The sequence below is a fragment of the Nothobranchius furzeri genome, chromosome 12 (genome assembly GCF_043380555.1).
Source record: "Nothobranchius furzeri strain GRZ-AD chromosome 12, NfurGRZ-RIMD1, whole genome shotgun sequence".
In the NCBI taxonomy this organism is placed as follows: domain Eukaryota; kingdom Metazoa; phylum Chordata; class Actinopteri; order Cyprinodontiformes; family Nothobranchiidae; genus Nothobranchius; species Nothobranchius furzeri.
In genome coordinates this window covers 23,810,044-23,829,290 of record NC_091752.1, presented here as the reverse complement: position 1 = coordinate 23,829,290, position 19,247 = coordinate 23,810,044, and the positions used below count along the sequence as shown (strand labels likewise).

The window sequence follows — 19,247 nt, the reverse complement described above, 5'->3', positions numbered from 1 at the left end:
CCGTCTCTGCCTACAATATTTTGATATTTTTCACCCTGTTGGTGGTTTTACTGAGCAGGTGCCACTTTTGTCATATGTTTCTTTTTAAAACATGTTTAGACACCAGACAGAATAATTCTGTGCCCTAACAGTAGTTTACGAAAGTAAGACAAACGAGAGGCACCTGGCTGCCGCTGGGAGAACGCTCCGTGTTCTCACTACTCTGTAAACAATCACAGACAACGTGAAAGTTAAAGTTGAAAACAGAAGTTTAAGTTAAAACAGAAACACTCTAAAACTTTTCTGATGATTTTCTAAACAATTCTGTCGGGGAGTTATACGTTTCTGAGACGAGTCTCTGTCTAAACATCATCGCATGCATTACTATCATTAAGCAGCAGGTGTGTTGAAGCTGTCATCAGCTAAGGGGCGGATGCTTACGTGTATCAGGGGCAACGAGAAAGTTGTGGTCAGGCTGGAGATCACACCAGATTCGCTGCTGCAGGTGTGAATCTGCGGGTCTACAGTATCCCCGTATTAATGTGACATAAGGACTTCCCATGTAAGGAAGGTCCGCTCACCTGTTCGTCAGATCATTATTTCCTCGCCATGATCTTTTATCTTCCCATCATCCTCCAGTCATCCAACTGGAACCAGTTAGTGTTCCTGATCATTCTCAGAATATGTCATGCCTGCTCTGGTGTTAAAAGTTAGCACATTTAAGTCCTAGCCAGGGGTGTCAAATATGTGGCCCGTGGGCCGGATCTGGCCCGCGAGATGGTTGTGTAAACTTTATTTTCCTACTTTACAATGTAGAGTGAAAGTAAACTTATCTTTGTGAGCAAGTTTTCTCTGTAATGAGTATAACTAAAACAAAGCTGCGCTCAAGGCTCACACAAGAACTTGAATCATATCCTGAAGTTGGCCGCCACTCAGGATGTGACTTCTGATATTGATGTGCTGGTGAAAGCTATAAAGATGTAAAGTAAAATGAGTCAAATATACTTTAAGTGCTGCATGAAACTGATCTAGCCATGTGATCTGTAAGCTCTTTGAATCGCTAAGGAATGTTTTTTATTTTTATTTATTTTTCAAATTTTCAAGTACACTTCAGGTGTTGTACTTGTACTATTTTGGATACATTGTGCTCAGGCTCCAACTTTGTTTTATATTGATTGTATTAAAACAAAGAAAATAATCTGAAGTTGTTTTTAATTTACCGGTCCAGCCAACTTAGATTTCCCTCAATGTGGCCCCTGAGCTAAAATGAGTTTGACACCCCTCTCCTAGATCATATTTGTGCCTGTTCTACTGTCATTTTGAAGGGTTATTATTTATGTGTTTTTACTACATTATGAGTAGAAATGCTAATAAAAACTCCCAATTATACAAACAAGTAAATCTGGAAAAATTAGAATCTGGTGCAAAGTCAAATTTATTTCAGTAATTCAACTAGACAGAGAGACTATTTAAAGGATCAGGAACCCTTTGCAGGCGTTTTCTATTTGTAATTATACATTTTAGTTGATTTGGGTCTTGTTTCATATCACACAGTGACATTTGATTAATTAAAATAGATTTTTTAATTAAAAGCTTTAGTTTTACAGTAATAACTATGTCTAATGTTTAATTCTCTGTCTCATAATTTTAATTAAGTTTTGCTTTGAGAGCACATTTTCCTGAACGATTAAAATGCAATTAATTTAGATTAATTAATTACAAAGCCTCTAATTAATTAGATTAAAATTTTTAATCAAGTCCCAGCCCTAATTTTTATATATACATTTATTTTGTCTTGTAATTGTTAATTACATACTCCTTTATTCCATATCATAGCAGTGTTATTCATATATTAAAACTGTCAACTGCACACTCATTTGGCAGAATAAAAGTTTGACAATTATTCATTTGTTCTTTGTCATATTTCAGTAACATTTATAATCAAGCAAGTTGTAATTAAACAAATTAAACAAATGACTGCAACATTTCCCCATGTTAAGTGCAGTAGACTGAAATGAATAGCTTTATTTGGAAATATAAAATATCTAATTTTTAATGGACTTATATAAAATCTTTCTTCAACATAGACCCCACTAATGAACTGATTAAGTGTTTTTTATAAAAAGAGGAGAGAAAATGCACAAAGGTAGGAAAGGAAAAGAAAGTGATAAAAAAAATAGGTTTTGTTAAATGTTCTTCAGATAATGAATTAATTGACAAAGTTTTTGCAGGGTGTGAAAAAAATGTTCAAGGTCAAGCTCCTGGGGCTAAGCCCCCCCTATATCTCAATCCTAGTGACGTCCATGGTTGTAACACTCCCCCTCTCAAAAGAGTTCTTCCGGGAACTCACAATCTTCAGCTCCTGTCCAGTCATCATCCTCCTGTAGAACCTGCAAAAACAGAGGGGGAAAAAAAGCCAGCCCACATACAAACACCCAACCCAAAATTCCAAAAGAAAAGTGATGGACCGGCCAAAATGAACAAAAGGAGAGACCACCTAGACCAGCCCACATAGGGCTGTAGGATCTGGTGGCCTCCCTCTACCCTAAACCAACAGGAAAATTAACCCTTGCAGAAATAAAGCCACGAAAACTAGACTACCGGACCAACACAAAAAAAATTTAAAGATAAACTGCCACAACACACTCAACAGTAATGTGTACCCTATACAAAATACAACAGCCACAGACCAAAGAATCATCACTCCAAAGTTGCTACACACAAAAAAAAAAAAAAAAAAAAAAAAAAACTTAGTAATAACTAACACAAAAGTGAACTGGTGGCTACACAGAACTGCTGCAAAGACCCAGTAACGCGGCCTACACAAAATGGAGCACAACAGTCACAAACTAAAGGATTACCAAACCAAAGTCACTACAACACAAACACCAAGTAGCAACTGGCAACCCACACCAAACTAAACTGTTGTCACCACAACACTAATTATCACAAAGTGGATTCACACCACACACCAAATTACTACAAGTCTTAGCAACAAATCAGTGAGCCGCACCCAAACAAACTGATCACAACTAGTGGCTTTTTGCTCCACATCGAGTTATGGCTGTTTTTTTTTCATTGCGTTTTTGGTGACTTGTACCATTTTGTTTGTTTTAATGTAGGTTTTGTGTTAGATTTACTATACAAGTAAAAATTACTTGTATAAAGGGGTAGGGACATATAAGTTTCCACTTCAGCCTACTCCTTTTCAGACAGAGAAGAAGGAAAAAAGGGATGATGATATGTATTTTTTCTGTTTGTGGTATTTTTAAAAATTTGTTTGTTTATATTTGACCGCTGCACGCCGGGTGGGGGGTACACAGACAGGTGTGATCAGCTCTGAAAAGCATTGATAACAATTTGCAGATCACATTTATTTTTCACGGAGATCGGCTGCGGATTCCTCTTCTGGTCGGCGTTCTAGGAATCAAAACCAGGAATCGGAAAAAAAAACTTTGAACGATTCCAGGAAAAACAAACAGTTTGAACCGGTTCCAATCGATGCTCAACCCCAATATTGAGATTTCCAGCTTTGAAAATACTTTGATATAATTAACATATCTAATAAGCTTCACTTTTAAGATTTTCAGCACTAACAAGTCTTTTCTTTCCTGTTAGGTGTCAGTGCCAGCAGACTTACCTGCTTTCAGCCTCGCACCTCAACAGGAAGTACTAAAATCGTCATCATTTACTCCTCCATCCAACGCCTTCAGAGGCCTCAGTACCACGGAGAAGCCCTCAGAGAAGCTTTCGCTGGTTTCCTCTGTGGCAGATGATGATGATGATGAAGAGCTGGGCCGACCCGAGGGCCTAGGGCTTCAGTGCAGGTCACACACAGTGCAGGGCTCTACTACAAGTTATGGCATGTGTCATTTCAGATACCATAAAATATTCAACAAAAAATCTAGATGCTGGAGGCTGTATTCTGAGAAGGTGGCAAAAGACTACTCCTACATCCCAGAGATCCAAACCATGATCGTCAACCAACGTTTGACAAGCAAGAAAGGTCTTCCTCGACGCTACAAGCTAAGGCTTGAGGATCCAAGGCGTTACGGTTTGCTGTCCAGAGCCCCTGCACCATCAACAGAGGAACTTCTACAACACCTACGGACTTGCGGTGATGGTAAAATAAAACATTATCTGCCTTACATCTTCCACACAATAGTCTATTGCTAATTGAGTTTATTTTTTATTTACAGGTAAAACTTTGCCACAGACATAGGTGTTGGGGGAGGCAAGAGAAAACCCAAAACCTTCTTTATTTTTGTTTCCTCTGTTTTATTTATTTATTTATTTTTAAATAAAGATGTATTTTGGGGAAATAAGGACTAATAATTTAAAAATGTATGTAAAATGCTGGAGGTAGACATAAGCTTTTGTTGTTGTGCAGGAGTTTTAAAATTTATGGTATTTTTACAAATAACACAGAGTTATGCTTTAGAACACTTTATTAGAGCATCAAACAAAAATATATAAAAAACAAACTTATGTAAAATATCAAATATATACATTTATTTACAATCGTCTTGGAATAAAACCAGTGTAGTTTCCATTGGGGTCAGGGAATTTTTCCCTTATCCTCCAGACAACAGCTTAGGATTACTACTCTGCGCCCTCCACCAAGTTTTCCATGCTGCCATGCTACAAATTGTCTGTAAGCTGCATGGCGGAACTGTCTGTTGTCCTCACCAGGGTCCGGGTCATCATAAACCGCTCAAAACTCATTCCACAATGTTCTGGCCAGGCGAAGAACACCATTTTGCGGAATAAACTCCTCCATGTGTGGTACAGTTGAAATACATGTCTGGGGAGGCTGTTGGCAGCATTTCTTTTCCAAATCAGTTGGCATATCCCTGCAGTGGGAGCATACACACCATGAAGGTTGATTGGATGTTGGAGGTGTTGTGGCAGGTGGACCAGAGAGGGCAAGTACATCAAAGAGAACACCAGGGTCTCTGTCCAGCACCATGGTAAGGATGTCAATAGCCTGCTGAGGGTTCAGGTTCTGTATGTGTTGCTACAAAAGTGGAAAGAGAAGCTACAGCAACAGTTTTTAGGATAATTTAGTGTAATTTTTTTATGCTTACACGTTCAAAGTCTATTCGCTCGGAACGAAGATTCCGAACTCGAGAGAGATCTTCATCTCCAAGGTCCACAGCTGAGTGTCTCGCACTTCTTCGGCCTCTGGATGCACCGCTGCCTCTGGATGCACCACGGCTTTGAGATGATGGTGGGCATCTCCTTTTTGCACCACGTCTTGAGGATGCAATGGGAGGTTCAAACTCTTCCTCAGAGGATTCCTCAATCACTGAACTCTAAATTGTATTAGAATAAAAAAAATTATACTAATATAAAAAGTACTCATGCATATTAATCAATTTTGACACAGATCAGGTTTACATCTAATCAAAATTTGTGCTAAACCAACAATAAACAGAAACCCTATGAAAACAACCATGATTATAGGAGGACTACACAGAATGCAGTGTTTATTCATGATTTCCACATAAATTATTTATATGCTTTGATATATTCATCCCATCTTGAATGGCAAAGCAATTAAAAATAAGCTAATTACTCGTAATAAATGCTAACAATTTGATAGGATTAATTTTATTTACAATATACATTGTCAACTGTTACTGGTATTTTAAAGTATAAATATATTTGTAGATATTCTTTATAAAATGCCTTTTGTAAACAGTAAGTGTTTAATGTGCTGGTTAAAAACAACTTTCTTACCTCAGATAACTCCATTGCTAACACTAGCTCAGCTCTATTATGGGCTCGACACACGGGAGGCGACATCGCCTCTCCTCCATTCATTTTCAATGAGACATGCGCGACAAAGCGATAATCGCGGGTCTCTCTCCTACTAAGCAAAACGCGAAAAACGTGCGTGTGAAAGTTTGCACTCGTGCACGTGTCGTGCACGTACGACCCAGCGACGCGATCCCAGAAAGTTGAAACATTTTCAACTTTTCATCGCTGTAGCTCGGACGAGGACCAATCAACGGAGGTTTCATTCACTGACCAATGAGCGGACAGGATGCTCCGCACATCTCCAAGCAAACATGGAGAAGTTGAGTTGTTATTATTATTTTTTATATAGTAAAATCAGAAGTAAGATTTCACATAACTCTAGCAGCACCTTGTGAAACATCATATCTACCACGTTTTTTAACTCTGAACCACTAAATAACCTTAATTCCCTCCAACCTGACACAGCCAAACAAAACAACGGAAGTTTCAATTTCGCAATGGAACAGAACGCGTAGACGGCTTTGCCGCTGGCCGCTGCCGCGGATCGCCTCCCGTGTGACATGGTGACAGGTAATAAAAGCGACAGCGACAAATTTCGCTGATCGCGGTCGTTTCTCGCCTCCCATGCTGCTCTGGTGTTGACTCTGCTTTTCCTGCGCGTGCACATGAGGTGTGGCTTTCGGCTCTTTCAGGAAGGGCGGGGGAGTGAGCAACAGCCGTTCGAATTTAAAAATCTCCTCCTCCTCACCCTGACGGTGTCATTTTACGAATTGTGCCTTTAATATTTGAACAAAAGTGTCATTTGTTGGCAGACTTCTTCATAGGTGATTTTGCTTTCTAACTAGCGTGGAATCTAATGGTCAACTTTTGCAGTGACATCACAAACTACTACCATAATATGGCCCTTGAGGATAACTAATATATTCACCAACGGCTTGCCAAAACGATATACCATTTGTGTGCAAAGTTGCCTTAGATTCTTCCCGTGGCCACTAGGTGTCAGGCACATATAAATTTAAAACAAAACGCAGAATCACCTGGTTGATCATTTATTTGTACGTAATTTTGTATGAAAACTAATGATTCAGGAGCTTGTTGGACGTGATTCTAAATCTACTGATGGGTTACATTAATGCAATCAGAATGGTGGGGTTTTTATTGATATATGGCAGTAGGTTTTTATAAATTGGATTTAATTAAAATCTCAAGCGGCAAAAATTAAATTCAGAAGAAAATGAAATCTTAAGCCCTGAACTAAAAGAAATCCATGCTTCTCAAAACTAAAGAATTCTGTTTGCAGAATTAACTCATCCCTACTTTTGCGTTCCTTTCCACCAGCATGCGTCATTTTGTGTCAGTCTGCGAACATTTTGAAAAAGAAGCGCTATTTTCTCATCACCGGCAGCTCGGTCCGCTCCCTCATCCGCACTGCTGGGTGCATCGAGGAAGAGGGGTGGATGAGTGAGGGGGTAGAGAGTGCTTCCAGAGTCTGAGGAGGCTCCTTGACAGGCATGGCTGAGGGCGGAGAAGGGGAAGATGAGATCCAGTTCCTGAGAACAGTGGGGATTCTATACGCCCTTTGTCTCACACACGGGATATCCCCATCAAAGTGTGTGTGTTCTGCGCATGCTCTGTTCGCAAGCAATCTCGGTCTTTTGAGTAGCGAGACGTCTTGTATGCGCCAGAACACCGGAAGTAAACAACAGGTTGGGAGCAACATGGCGAGTCGCGGCACAGCACCACACTTTTGGAGTGACGAGGAAACCTGTCTTCATCGGTCTGGTGAAAAGTATGAACATTATGTCTTTTGTTGACGGCCGAAAGTACAGAGACAGCGAAATATGACGCATATTGCGTCTTGACGTAGTCCATACGTCCTGACGCTACCCCAACGTCCGCATTTAAATCGGGTTTTGCAAGTTAGGGGTAACTTTCTATTTATGCTGTAAACGGGTTATTCTGATCAACTCAGAAACCCGAATACCGACCTTAACCCGATCATAACCCGGATATTGGCTGCATGTAAACGTAGTCGAGCCTTCTGTCTCTCAGCTGTGTGACTCACTGGTCAGAAGAGCTGACATGGCACTCTAATAAGCCTCGGCCAGTGAGGAAGCCAGTCGAATCTAGAGGCTAAAACAAAAATAACTGGTTTCTCTGATGGGAAGAGAGGAGCGGCTGAGCTGGTGAGTTAGTTTATAGTTGAAATATGTAAATGTTTCTTATTGCTCAACCTGCGTGGCAGACTGTGAGGATTTTTTACTGGATCAGCTTTCGTATCATTTGCATCAGTGATACAAGGGTGTTTTTATAAGCATGTGGAGCTGTCAAATGAGTAAATAATAAAACATATTCTAACATGTAATACTTTTGTTTACTCCGTTGGTTGATCCAGGTATAAAATAAATCAGTGCAGTAAAATGAATTTTTTTTTAAAAACTGCTATAATTAATAGAAAGTAATTTATAAATAAAAAAAACACTATAAATAAAATTAAGTCATTTATAAAGAAAATCACAAATTAAAATAAAGTAATTTATAAAGAAAAAAACACTATAGATAAAATTAAGTGATTTATAAAGAAAAAACGCTATAATGGAAATTCAAGCCATTTTATAAAACGTAATAACAGATTCAACCTAAATCAGGTTTTTAATTTCAATAAAGATATTCAGTCTGTCAGTATTTTAGGTTTAAAGTTTCAAATGACCCTTTTAAGTTCAGATATTTTAACTTTTGCAGCTTTTTTTCAGGTCTTTCATTTGTCAAACATGAGGATGTTTAAAAAATGACATTACAAAGTGCCCCCTCCCAAAAAGAAAAAAAATACATCCGTTTTGAAAATTACTGCTTACTTCTCAGCTGTAAATAAATGTTGGTCATAATTTCATTCCCTGAACAATAAAGACATTTGAATGGCTCATTCACAACACAAATGAAATAACATTATTTAGTTTAAGAAAAATGTGTTTTTGGATAATTGCCAATTAATTGAACCTTCAAGATAAAAAAGTTTTTTTTTTTTTTCAAATTCAGGCCATTGCTAATCTGGAGAAGTCAGCAGTGTTACAGTCATGTTGTTGGAGTGCGCAGACCTTTGGAGCAGTGAGGAGTTCAGGCTCAGCAATATCGAGGTCAGCTTATCAGGAAGGTCAAAGGGCAAAAATGATGGGGTGGGGTGGGGGTAAACCCTCATTGAAAAAGTGATTCAAGGATATCGGGTCTGTTTGCAGGAGAAATGTTGATTTAAAGCTGTTCTTTTTCTGTGAATTCTGGAAGTTCAACGAACTTTTTCAGAAACATATTTTCACACAAATATGACGCAGCACCTACAGAAAGTAGAGGCCAGTAGTTTGTTTTTGTTTGACTCAGTGTTGTGTGTGTATACAGGATGTAAACTTAAGTATTAGCTACTCTGCCACATCTTCACTCACTTTATTTATTCTTTAAAGGTGTGGAACCCTGAAAACCCATTTAAAAATCTTATTTCTGTTTATAATCAATCAGCTCTGATGTGGCTCATTTCTAGATCCTAGAAATTGTTCACCAGTGTTTTTTCACCCCCAAGCACGACTTACATGGCATTCATTTCTACTAGAGACCACTGCAAATGGACTGATCAATTCTTTCATCATTTAAAAAAGGGTGAAATTTGGGTGCTCGATGCAAATCAGGGGGTTTGTTTTAAAAACTGATCCGTTTAGTTCAAGTTGAGTGAGAGAAGTCATGCAGAAAAGTCCTTTTGGTTTTTGGCTTGCAAAGAATTGAATGCAAAGTCAGTGTATAGGTTTAGAGTCCAAGTTTTTCCTCAGAATAGATTCCTTTTATAAATTTAGTGACATGTTTGTGGTTTAAACTTTCACAAGTTAATATTGTCTGTGCTGTTGTGTGCAGCAGGTGGATGGCACAGTCAGATGACAGTGTGAGCTCCTGGAGCTGTGATCAGGTGGCTCGGTGGCTGCGGCATGAGGGTTTTGGGGAGTACGTGGAGCAAATGTGCACACAGCACCGCCTTGATGGCCTCAGCCTGCTGGCTCTGACTGAGGCTGACCTACGCTGCCCCCCGCTGAGCATCACTATTCTGGGAGATATCAAAAGGCTGACCGTAGCCCTCCACCGACTCCAAAACCAAAACCAATCCCAGCTGGAGGAGCTAGGCCTCTGGCTTTCTGACCCTCGTCCTGCTGGACTCTCGCCGTGCAGATCAAGATCTGAGTGGACTTTCGACAGAGCCGACAAGAGTCGATACAACAGAAGTGATTGCAATGGGACGGAGCCGCGGCTGCGGATCAATCATGGATCTGGATGTGTTCCTGGAGCGTCGTTGTGTCAAACCCACTCCAATGGGAAGTGTCATCAGCCTTTGGCTGGCCGCTTAGATCCGGAGGTGTGGAAGACCATCATCAGCTCATTATACGTGTTTCTTGTGTTTGGATTCACCTCTTTTGTTATGGTCATCGTCCACGAACGTGTCCCAGACATGAGGACATACCCACCGCTTCCTGATATATTCTTAGACAGGTGGCAAGCAGCTTAACTTCTAAAATGATCAGTAAAGGAGTCACTCTCCTGCTGCTATATCTAATCGACACGTTGTCTTTATCTTCTTTTATAGCGTACCCAGAATCCCTTGGGCTTTCGCAATGGCTGAGGCTTGTGGCCTTATCCTATGTTACATGTTTTTGTTGATCCTGCTTCTTCACAAACACAGGTAGTCTCGCTACACCTTAGTCGTTTTTGCAGCAAATGCAGTAGAGCTAACATGTTTACTCATTTCGTCTGTGATTCAGGTCCATCCTCTTCAGAAGGCTGTGTTCGTTGATGGGAACAGTGTTTTTGCTTCGCTGCTGCACCATGTTTGCTACCTCACTCTCCGTGCCTGGGCAGCACCTGAAATGTGCCAGCAAGGTAGGAAGGGCATATCTCTTTTAGCTGCCACCACTACATGACTGAGTTATTTTAAGGTTGTTTTTTTTTGGGGGGGGGGTACCTACAGACTTATGCGGACTCCTGGGGGAAAATACAGAGAGCTTTGACGATATGGAGTGGCTTTGGAATGACGCTGACAGGAGTCCAAACCTGTGGGGACTACATGTTCAGTGGACACACTGTCGTCATCACGATGCTCAACTTCTTTGTGACTGAATGTGAGAAATAATTATTTTATTCCCCTAAATGTGGGCCGATTCAGACTTTTTTAAAAGAACTATAATTTAAGGGTTCAAGAACAAATCTGAGGAATCCCAGAAGTGAAAATGATGGATGATCTTCTATTGCTAGCCTTTATTGGCACCTACTACAATGCTCCACCCTCCATGTATCAAATATTTTTTAATCTTTCAGAATAGATAATCATCGCATAAATAAAATATGCTAAATATTAACATATTCTACCTTTTTAAAGCATTTCTAGCAGAAATGTAAGTCTATGGAAATAAAAATGTTTAAAAATTGGTAACATTTTCTTAACTTTAGCATTTCTGTCTATATAGCCCCAAAAAATAAATATCAAGAATTATTCAGAAACTTGTTGATGATCCAAATTCAATAAACATTTATACGTAATCATTTTTGTTTTGCATATTATTCCATTTCCCAGAAACTTGGTCTTGAACATTTTGAAAGAAGTCATTGAAAACACTAGATTTTCATTAGATTTGCATTTATAAATAATGCAAATGTTTGACTAAAGTATGTGGTTTAAATTATTTACACAGCCTCTGTGTTTTTCAAAATGGTTCCTGCACGTTTTAGCCAATGTAAGTCAAAAATATGAACTAAATATTTACTTGCTGATCATTTTAAAGTGGAAAAAAAGTAAATTCAAATCATAAAGCTTGTAAATTTAAATACATTTAAGGTAAACTCCACATTGAGATAATTAATAAAAGTTAAACACCAAGTTAAGTGAGAAACTGTTTATAACTTGTTATTTTTTAAAAATATGGTCTGTCAAAATGATTTAAAAAACGTGAAAAACCCAAAGCCTTATCTCCTGCATTAGCCACTGATAGAAAATAGACAGAAAAACGTTCAAATTTGAAAAGCCAGTCAGTACCTCGTCAGACATTAGCATTCACGGACTCACCCATCGTGGCGGGAAAAGCAGCGCATATCTTGGCTAGTAGAAGCTAACCGTTAGCATTAGCAACTCCACAACAAAGCAGAATCCTTCAGGCTTGTGTTATTTGTGGAGATAATACATCAACGTTGCAGAGCAAACGGAGTCGGTAGTAGAGTCGCGTTGCTGTTAGCTAATCAGAGGCAATTTGTTCAAATATCACAAAACAAGACCGTCTTCAGCTCAGTTCTAGTCCCACAGATATCACAAGACCTTCATTTATTTTAGAGACCACTGCAAAATGAGTTGTCTTTAAATGTGCAGTAAAGAAAAACTTGTTCTTTAATATTTATTTTTAAAATTTCCTACTTTGGCAGACACGCCTCGAAACTGGAATCTGATTCACACCATCTCCTGGGTGCTGAACCTCTTTGGGATATTTTTCATCCTGGCAGCGCATGAGCACTACTCCATCGACGTCTTCATCGCCTTCTACATCACCACCCGCCTCTTCCTCTACTACCACACTTTAGCCAACACTCGTGCCTACCAGCACAGCCGCAGGGCCCGCATCTGGTTCCCCATGTTCTCCTTCTTTGAGTGCAATGTGAACGGACCTGTCCCTAACCAGTACCACTGGCCTTTCAACAAACCCGCCTTCATGAAAACCCTAATAGGATGACAAAGACACGGCTGCAATAGTCAAACATAAAAATGTTTTAAACTTATTAAATGCATTTGTCTTCATCTGTATCAAGTAAAGGGTCTTTATTTGTTTGCCTTCTGGTTAAAATTAGCAGTTTGATAATGCCACAGCTCTTTTAATATATGTGCACTCTACCAAAGAAAAAATAAAGATAAGTGTTGTTTTAAGTTTCCTAGAAAGGAATAAGATGTTTTCTTGTTGGTTATGCCTTTATTTGTGTAATTATATAATTCTTGGTTTTGATTTTAAAACCATTTACAGTCTCTTTTTTTTAAGTGTCGCAGATGAGATTTTTGAGGTTGCAGTTTACAGATTTTTTCTTTTTTTCTCTCTCTCTCTTACTCCAGCAGCCAGCCATCCAGCTACTGCTTCACGAAAAGCTTAGCAAACAATTCATCTTTGTTTTTAATTCAAGCTATTTTTTAAAACATATCGGAAATTATTTTGTTTACTTCTTTTGAACAAACTTATTGTTTACTTTGGATGATGGATGATCAAGATGATATATTTTTTACATGATTCGTTAATTTTTGGCCTTATTATTAGTCGGTTTTGCGGGTTTTTCAGCTAGGAAGTTTACAAATTGAAACATTTTTGATGTGTCTAAATAGACAAGAGGAGCATGTTGCCTTTATTCCAAGTGAACCACTCCATCAAAAGAGTTGTGCCTTGAAAATGCAAATCCAGCTTAATCCATACACCTGTTCTGCGCCTTAAAAATAAATATCTGACACATTATTATCATTAAAGATCTGCAGGGCTGTTCACCTTCATATTAACCACCAGTGGTGAATTTTCTCACACAAGTCTTTGAGGTTATGTATTTGGTGTAATTGTTAACATGAATTTTTAATAAAGTTGTTCTTTTTGTAGACTGGTTATATTTGTTTTACTGAGTTTATATGTAAACCTAGGTATTTGATTTGAATTACGTTCATGTCTGTATAAATACACTGTAAACACAACAAAAATTTTAAAATCACAATTTTAGTGTCTGATCAGGCAAATAACCCTTAACCCTCCCACTGTCCTAATGGGTGTGACCCCGCGAGGAAAGTTGACCATTGAGCAGGATTGATGGTTTATCCCTTGGGTCCATGTGGCAGGGGTGAGGAGTGAGCACCACCTCACCCCTGCCACATAGACCTCAATGGATAAACCATCAATCCTGCTCAATGGCCAACTTTCCTCGCGGGGTCACCCATAAAGACAGTGGGAGGGTTAAAGTTAAAACGTAACTTTTAATTTTAACATTAATTTATTTTAAATTACATCTTATGCATATTTTAAACGAATATAGGGACTAATAAATGTATTGTTGAATTTATTTAAACAGGTCCTTCACACATTTTTAAGACATTTGCGATGGTCTATAGTAGGAATGTAGGGTTTGGTAAATTGAGTACTTTAAGAGCTCAATATATATTACCTCTACTTATGACCAATAAGCTGTGATACTCTAAATATAGAATATCAACCCTGCTTGGTCTTTACGGTGTTTAATCAGAAGATTCTAGGATTCTTTATTAGGGGATTGTAAACACTTCGTTTTGATTCAGAAAACAGTCGGGTTTATAAAAGTAAGAATTTATTTTAGCAACAATTAAAACATGACAAGTTAACTAAGCATTTACTGTGATGGATGGAACCAGATGTGATGTCTGAAACCTACGTGTGAATGCGATGTTAGTCTGAACTTCCGGATCTAGGAGAGCTGAGTTCTGGATGTAAAAGAAGCTATGAAGCTGATTATTATCAAAAGCACATCAGACGCTATCTGTGTGTCTACTTCACCCGTTCTGGAGACCCTCTTGGTGGATTCGAAGGTCAGAGAGGTCGGATGACCTCTGGCACCGAAGGTCCAGTAGATTGACCACCAACTTCTCCAGTCCAGAGATGTCTCTGGTCACGACAGATGGATGGAACCGCGCGTCTGGGACTCTGAAGGAGTCTAAACAATATCAGCTTGTTCTGCAGGAACTGTTTGCTTTATCAGCTTTGCAGGTGCAAATATATTTTGACGACTTGTCAAAAGTTTTGATTTTTTTTTTTGGTTAAAGAGGGTTTTGCTTCAGATGGCTGGTCTGAAGCTTTCTCTAGAACTGAGGAATCACCAGAGTAATCTGGTTTTAATGTTCTCATGTTATGATTTGTGTAGCCAACTAGAGGTTGACAAGTTGAGGAATATTACCAAGAATCTCAGAAACACACACCTTCTTTGATACCGGAGGCTCTGATCTGGGGTAAGGGACTATTTATGTGTCAAGTGTTTAACTTAACCTTAGTTTGTCTTTGTGTGAGTGCAAATGGTGATGACCTTGTCATGTAAACATACTGAAACATATTTCAATCACTGTAATCATAACATTACATTCACTTCAAACTTCAATCATTGAGCACAGATTAATGAAACATTTCATGATATAATTATTATAAGTAGCAATAAACAAACATTTATTTAATGATAATCTAGCTTATAGGTTGTAGAAGTTTGTAACCCAGAAGCTAGAACCTTAATGAGGTATTAACTAATTGGCTTACTAATATGATCCATCCTCAATTTAGATAAAATATAAAATATAAATTAAGGAAATTAACAATACTAATTAATAGATATCTAATTAACTAATAGATAATTTCATAATGAATTATTGGAAGGGTGAATAACTAAAATAACGAGTTTAATATTAAACATCGGTTAAAACAAGAATCTTGAACATCACTAACAGAAACAGAAGAGGAAAGCTGTATACTATTGGTCCAGGTGGGAATCTGAAATTTCATTGGCTGAGAGAAATAAGTCCCGCCTCCGCGAAATAAAACCGTGCGACGCAGCTGAGCGAGAGGAGAGACAAACGGCTGTGCAGCACGCAGATACAGAAAGCAAAGACTGAGCGGTTAGAGAGAGAGAGAGAGAGAGAAAAAAACAACGGTCGAGGCCGTGAAGAACCCTGATTTGGGTGCCGCATAGATAGAGGGAGAGGCGGACTTGACTCCTTCTAATAAGAGCTAGGAACTTGGAACCAACGCGATTTGTGTGGAGACGACAGAGTGAACCAATCCTCTGTAGGAGGGAACCGTTGGAGCGCGTTGGCTGGGGTTTTTTTTTTCCTTGGGTTTGATCCCGACTCCTATGATCACTCACTTGGAACGAGAACTGGATTTCTTCCTGACGAGGGAGATGGCGAGCCTTAACCACTGAACGAACCAGGACATCTCAAGTAACTGAAGAGCAGACTGCTCTCTTCTGTGAACAATCTCAACGGTGCGGTAGGAAAAAATCGCACCACCGGACTCTGACTTTCACCCCAAGCGTGGGGATTTGACTTGACGCCGGCTGACTTGTGACTCATATGATCAAATCTCATACCGAGCATTTTACTATTGTCGATTGTTTTCATCTGTTTTTGTGTGTTATCTTTATGTGTTATATTTCCCATTATTATTAAAATTTAGTATATAAACCGTTTCAGGCTATACCCGTGACTCCAGTCATTCTTAAACAACCTCCAATTCTCCCCGAACCTAATTATTGGCCCATTTGTTTATTTTTTCTTTTAATTATCTTATTGTATCCTGTAATCCGGTTACATAAAACTTGGAGAGCCAGCCAGGAGAATTGTAGAGTTGTTACCTTAGCTAACCATTGACTGACATCATAAGAGTGCCTGGAGGTCACAGTGGTTTGCCATTTTGGCATTATTGGTACTTTTGAGTGTTTTAAAATGGAAGTTGTGAAAACAGAAAAGGTCAAAGTTTCAAATGCTGTTTTAATCAGTGGGTTAACTGATACAGACCTTGATAACGAAGTCTTTGGGTTTATGGAAGGATTCGGACCAGTTAACAGGCGCATTAAGTTACCAAACTGTGATCAGATTATTGTGGAGTTTCAACATGAAGCCACTGTTAAGGAATTAAAGAAACAATGTTTACCCTATGACAAACCTTGTACTAGGAACCCAGATGTTTTCTTCCATATTCAAGACCTAGCCAGCGCGTACAGTCTAGAAACTAGCACATCTGCCACTGATGCCTATCTGTCAGAGCTCAGGGACATAGCTGCGCGTAGCAATCAATCATTTAAAGACCTTCTAATGGAGGAACTGGCAAAAATTGGGGAATCTTTAGGAAGGGATACCCATGCATCTGAACCAGTCACTGAACCAGAGCCAATGCTCCATAGTGACCAAGTTACATATTCCCTGCCTTTAACACCAGAAGTTAACTATATGAACAACTCAAAGGACAATTGTCCACCTACAGAGACTGGAAAACAAAACCCTTGCATTCCACCAAATCTTTTAAACACACCTGAGGTTCAGCGAGTTATTGTGGAACACATTGTTAAAAGCAGTGAGGTTATCCCTCCGCCTACTTCACAATACAGACTAAAACCGTTCTCAGGGCGAGTTCCACACCCTTCTTTTGAAACTGACTATGATACTTGGCGTAGTAGTGTAGTGTTATGCATAAATGATCCTTCACTCACCAAGTCCCAAATTGTACGAAGAATCGTGGAGAGTCTGTCAGCCCCAGCAGCGAGCATCGTTAAAGCTCTTAGTCCAAAATCCGACCCGGAAACGTACCTTGAACATCTCGATTCAGCTTACGCAGCTGTCGAAGACGGCGACGAGCTCTTTGCTCGCTTCTTAAACACAAACCAGGACAGTGGTGAAAAACCTTCCGATTACTTTCAGAGGTTATACACCTTGTTAAACCTAGTTATTCAGAGGAATGGAATTTCCTCCAGTGACGCCGACCAGCAGCTGCTCAAGCAGTTTTGCAGAGGCTGTTGGGACAGCTCGCTGATTTCAAACCTGCAACTCGAACAAAAGAAAGACAACCCGCCTCATTTTACAGCACTTCTCCTCAAACTGCGCACTGAAGAAGACAAACAGGCTACTAAAGCAGCACGCATGAAACAACACTTAGGGGCACAACGAACTAGAGTGTATTCAAATGTGCAAACAACATGCTCTCAGAGTAAAAACACTTGTGAACTGGAAATAGATGATAACTGTGATGACTTACGCAAACAAATCGCTGAGCTCAGGAGCCAAATTGCACAGCTTAAGGTTAACAACACAGATAAAAAGGCAAAGAAAACTCAAAAAGAGTCAAAACCCCGTGTGGGGACTAAAATTCCAGATGAGCCCAAACAGATTCAGCAGATAACAGCAGTGGTGCCCAGACCAAAGCCTGGATACTGTTTTAAGTGCGGAGAAGATGGGCACATAGCTTCTAGCTGTAGCAACGAGCCAAATCCAGCACTAGTTGCAACTAAAAGACTTGCTCTTAGACAGAAGCAGCGCGAGTGGGAGATGTCAAAGCCAATTGCTCAGTCTCCTCCTTTAAACCGGTAGAAGCTCCTATCGTGGGACAGATAGGTGCTAAAGTAGAACCAAGTCCCTCTAAGGAAAGGACAGAGAGACTTTTTTGCAAGCCAGTTCATGCTCATTCAGTGCCAAAACTTCCCAAAAGATTAGTGGGTGGGCGATGCACAGCTACAGTCTCAGTTAACAGTGTTGAATGTAATTGTTTACTGGATTCAGGGTCCCAGGTAACCACCATTGCCAATTCTTTTTACCAAGAACACTTACCTGACCTCTCAATTAAACCCATCAGTAATCTGTTAGAAGTCGAGGGCGCAAACGGTCAAGCAGTTCCTTATTTAGGATACATAGAGATAAGTGTCACATTTCCAAAAGAGCTCGATCAGTCTGGACTTGAGTTACCTACCCTTGCGTTAGTGGTTCCGGATATAAGCTCAAACTCTGATACACCACTACTCATTGGCACAAACACACTCGATCCTTTGTATGAGCAATTGTCTGCCAATAACTTACCTGATTCCAAGGCACTCTCTTATGGGTACCAACACGTGCTAAAAGCCTTAGCAGTCAGAAAAAAACAAAGCAAAGATGGACGAGTTGGTGTGGTGAAGCTTCGAGGGAGAACCCAAGAAGTTCTCCCTGCAAATAAAAAACTGTTACTAGAAGGGTTTATGCAACCCAGCCAAAACAAGCATGAGCCTTATGCACTCATTGAACAACCCACCAATGGTTCTCTACCAGGGGGTATAATTGTAGACTGTTGCCTCATTTCCTTACCTTCACATGGTCCATACAAAGTACCTGTTGTACTAAGAAACGAAACTAACCATGACATCACATTACCCACTAACTGTGTGATCGCTGAGTTAGTTAAAGCCGATCGTGTTATGCCATATCCAGAACCTGACAAAAGTGATCAGAAAGTACTTGCGGCGTGTAGTTCGCAGCAACAGACTTCACCTTCAAACCCTCCTCTCAGTTTTGACTTCGGTACTTCGCCCTTGTCCGAAGAATGGAAAGGGAGGATCACCAACAAACTTAACACTTACTCCGATGTGTTTTCGCACCACGATCTTGATTTTGGTCATACACAACAGATAAGACATCACATCAACTTAAAAGACGAGACCCCATTCAAACAGAAATCTCGGCCGATCCATCCACATGATTATGAAGCCGTGAGAAAACATTTGGAAGCCCTCTTGGAAACCGGTATAATAAGAGAGTCGGAGTCTCCATTTGCCTCACCAATAGTGGTAGTTCGGAAAAAGAATGGTGAGGTACGTCTATGTATAGACTATAGAAAGCTTAATCTGCAAACCATTCGCGACGCATATGCCCTGCCTAACTTGGAGGAGTCCTTTTCTGCTCTCGCTGGATCACAGTGGTTTTCTGTGATGGACCT

The 19,247-nt window shown here is 39.6% G+C and overlaps 2 protein-coding genes across 5 annotated transcripts; one reads left to right on the top strand and one right to left on the bottom strand.

Annotated features, from left to right (window-relative positions):
* Positions 1-4,693: 4,693 nt before the first annotated feature.
* Positions 4,694-6,901, bottom strand: LOC129166750 (uncharacterized). Its single transcript, XM_054750004.2, has 3 exons — positions 5,722-6,901; positions 5,067-5,294; positions 4,694-4,996 (listed from the first exon to the last, which is right to left on the bottom strand). The coding sequence occupies exons 1-3, from the start codon at positions 5,803-5,805 to the stop codon at positions 4,694-4,696; spliced, it is 615 nt and encodes a 204-aa protein (XP_054605979.1). The 5' UTR covers positions 5,806-6,901.
* Positions 6,902-7,253: 352 nt separating this feature from the next.
* On the top strand, positions 7,254-13,381 carry LOC107375606 (sphingomyelin synthase-related protein 1). 4 transcript variants are annotated; one of them, XM_054750003.2, is made up of 7 exons: positions 7,396-7,531; positions 8,779-8,876; positions 9,637-10,263; positions 10,358-10,453; positions 10,533-10,650; positions 10,739-10,889; positions 12,181-13,381. In XM_054750003.2, the coding sequence occupies exons 3-7, from the start codon at positions 9,644-9,646 to the stop codon at positions 12,483-12,485; spliced, it is 1,290 nt and encodes a 429-aa protein (XP_054605978.2). In that variant the 5' UTR covers positions 7,396-7,531; positions 8,779-8,876; positions 9,637-9,643; the 3' UTR covers positions 12,486-13,381. The 4 variants fall into 4 exon arrangements, with proteins under 4 accessions (XP_015799688.3, XP_054605978.2, XP_054605977.2 ...); XM_054750002.2 differs by lacking the exon at positions 7,396-7,531 and adding an exon at positions 7,538-7,928; XM_015944202.3 differs by lacking the exon at positions 8,779-8,876 and having other exon boundaries at positions 7,254-7,531.
* Positions 13,382-19,247: the final 5,866 nt, after the last annotated feature.

Bases quoted from the DNA above. Each gene is read 5' to 3' on its own strand.
- LOC107375606 (XM_015944202.3), top strand. From the start codon at position 7,254: ATGGCTGAGGGCGGAGAAGGGGAAGATGAGATCCAGTTCCTGAGAACA. The intron at 10,651-10,738 runs GTAGGAAGGGCA...GGGTACCTACAG, and splicing joins ACCTGAAATGTGCCAGCAAG to ACTTATGCGGACTCCTGGGG. The intron at 10,890-12,180 runs GTGAGAAATAAT...CTACTTTGGCAG, and splicing joins CAACTTCTTTGTGACTGAAT to ACACGCCTCGAAACTGGAAT.
- LOC129166750 (XM_054750004.2), bottom strand. From the start codon at position 5,805: ATGAATGGAGGAGAGGCGATGTCGCCTCCCGTGTGTCGAGCCCATAAT. The intron at 5,295-5,721 runs GTAAGAAAGTTG...AATACAATTTAG, and splicing joins TAGCAATGGAGTTATCTGAG to AGTTCAGTGATTGAGGAATC. The intron at 4,997-5,066 runs GTAAGCATAAAA...CCACTTTTGTAG, and splicing joins AGCGAATAGACTTTGAACGT to CAACACATACAGAACCTGAA.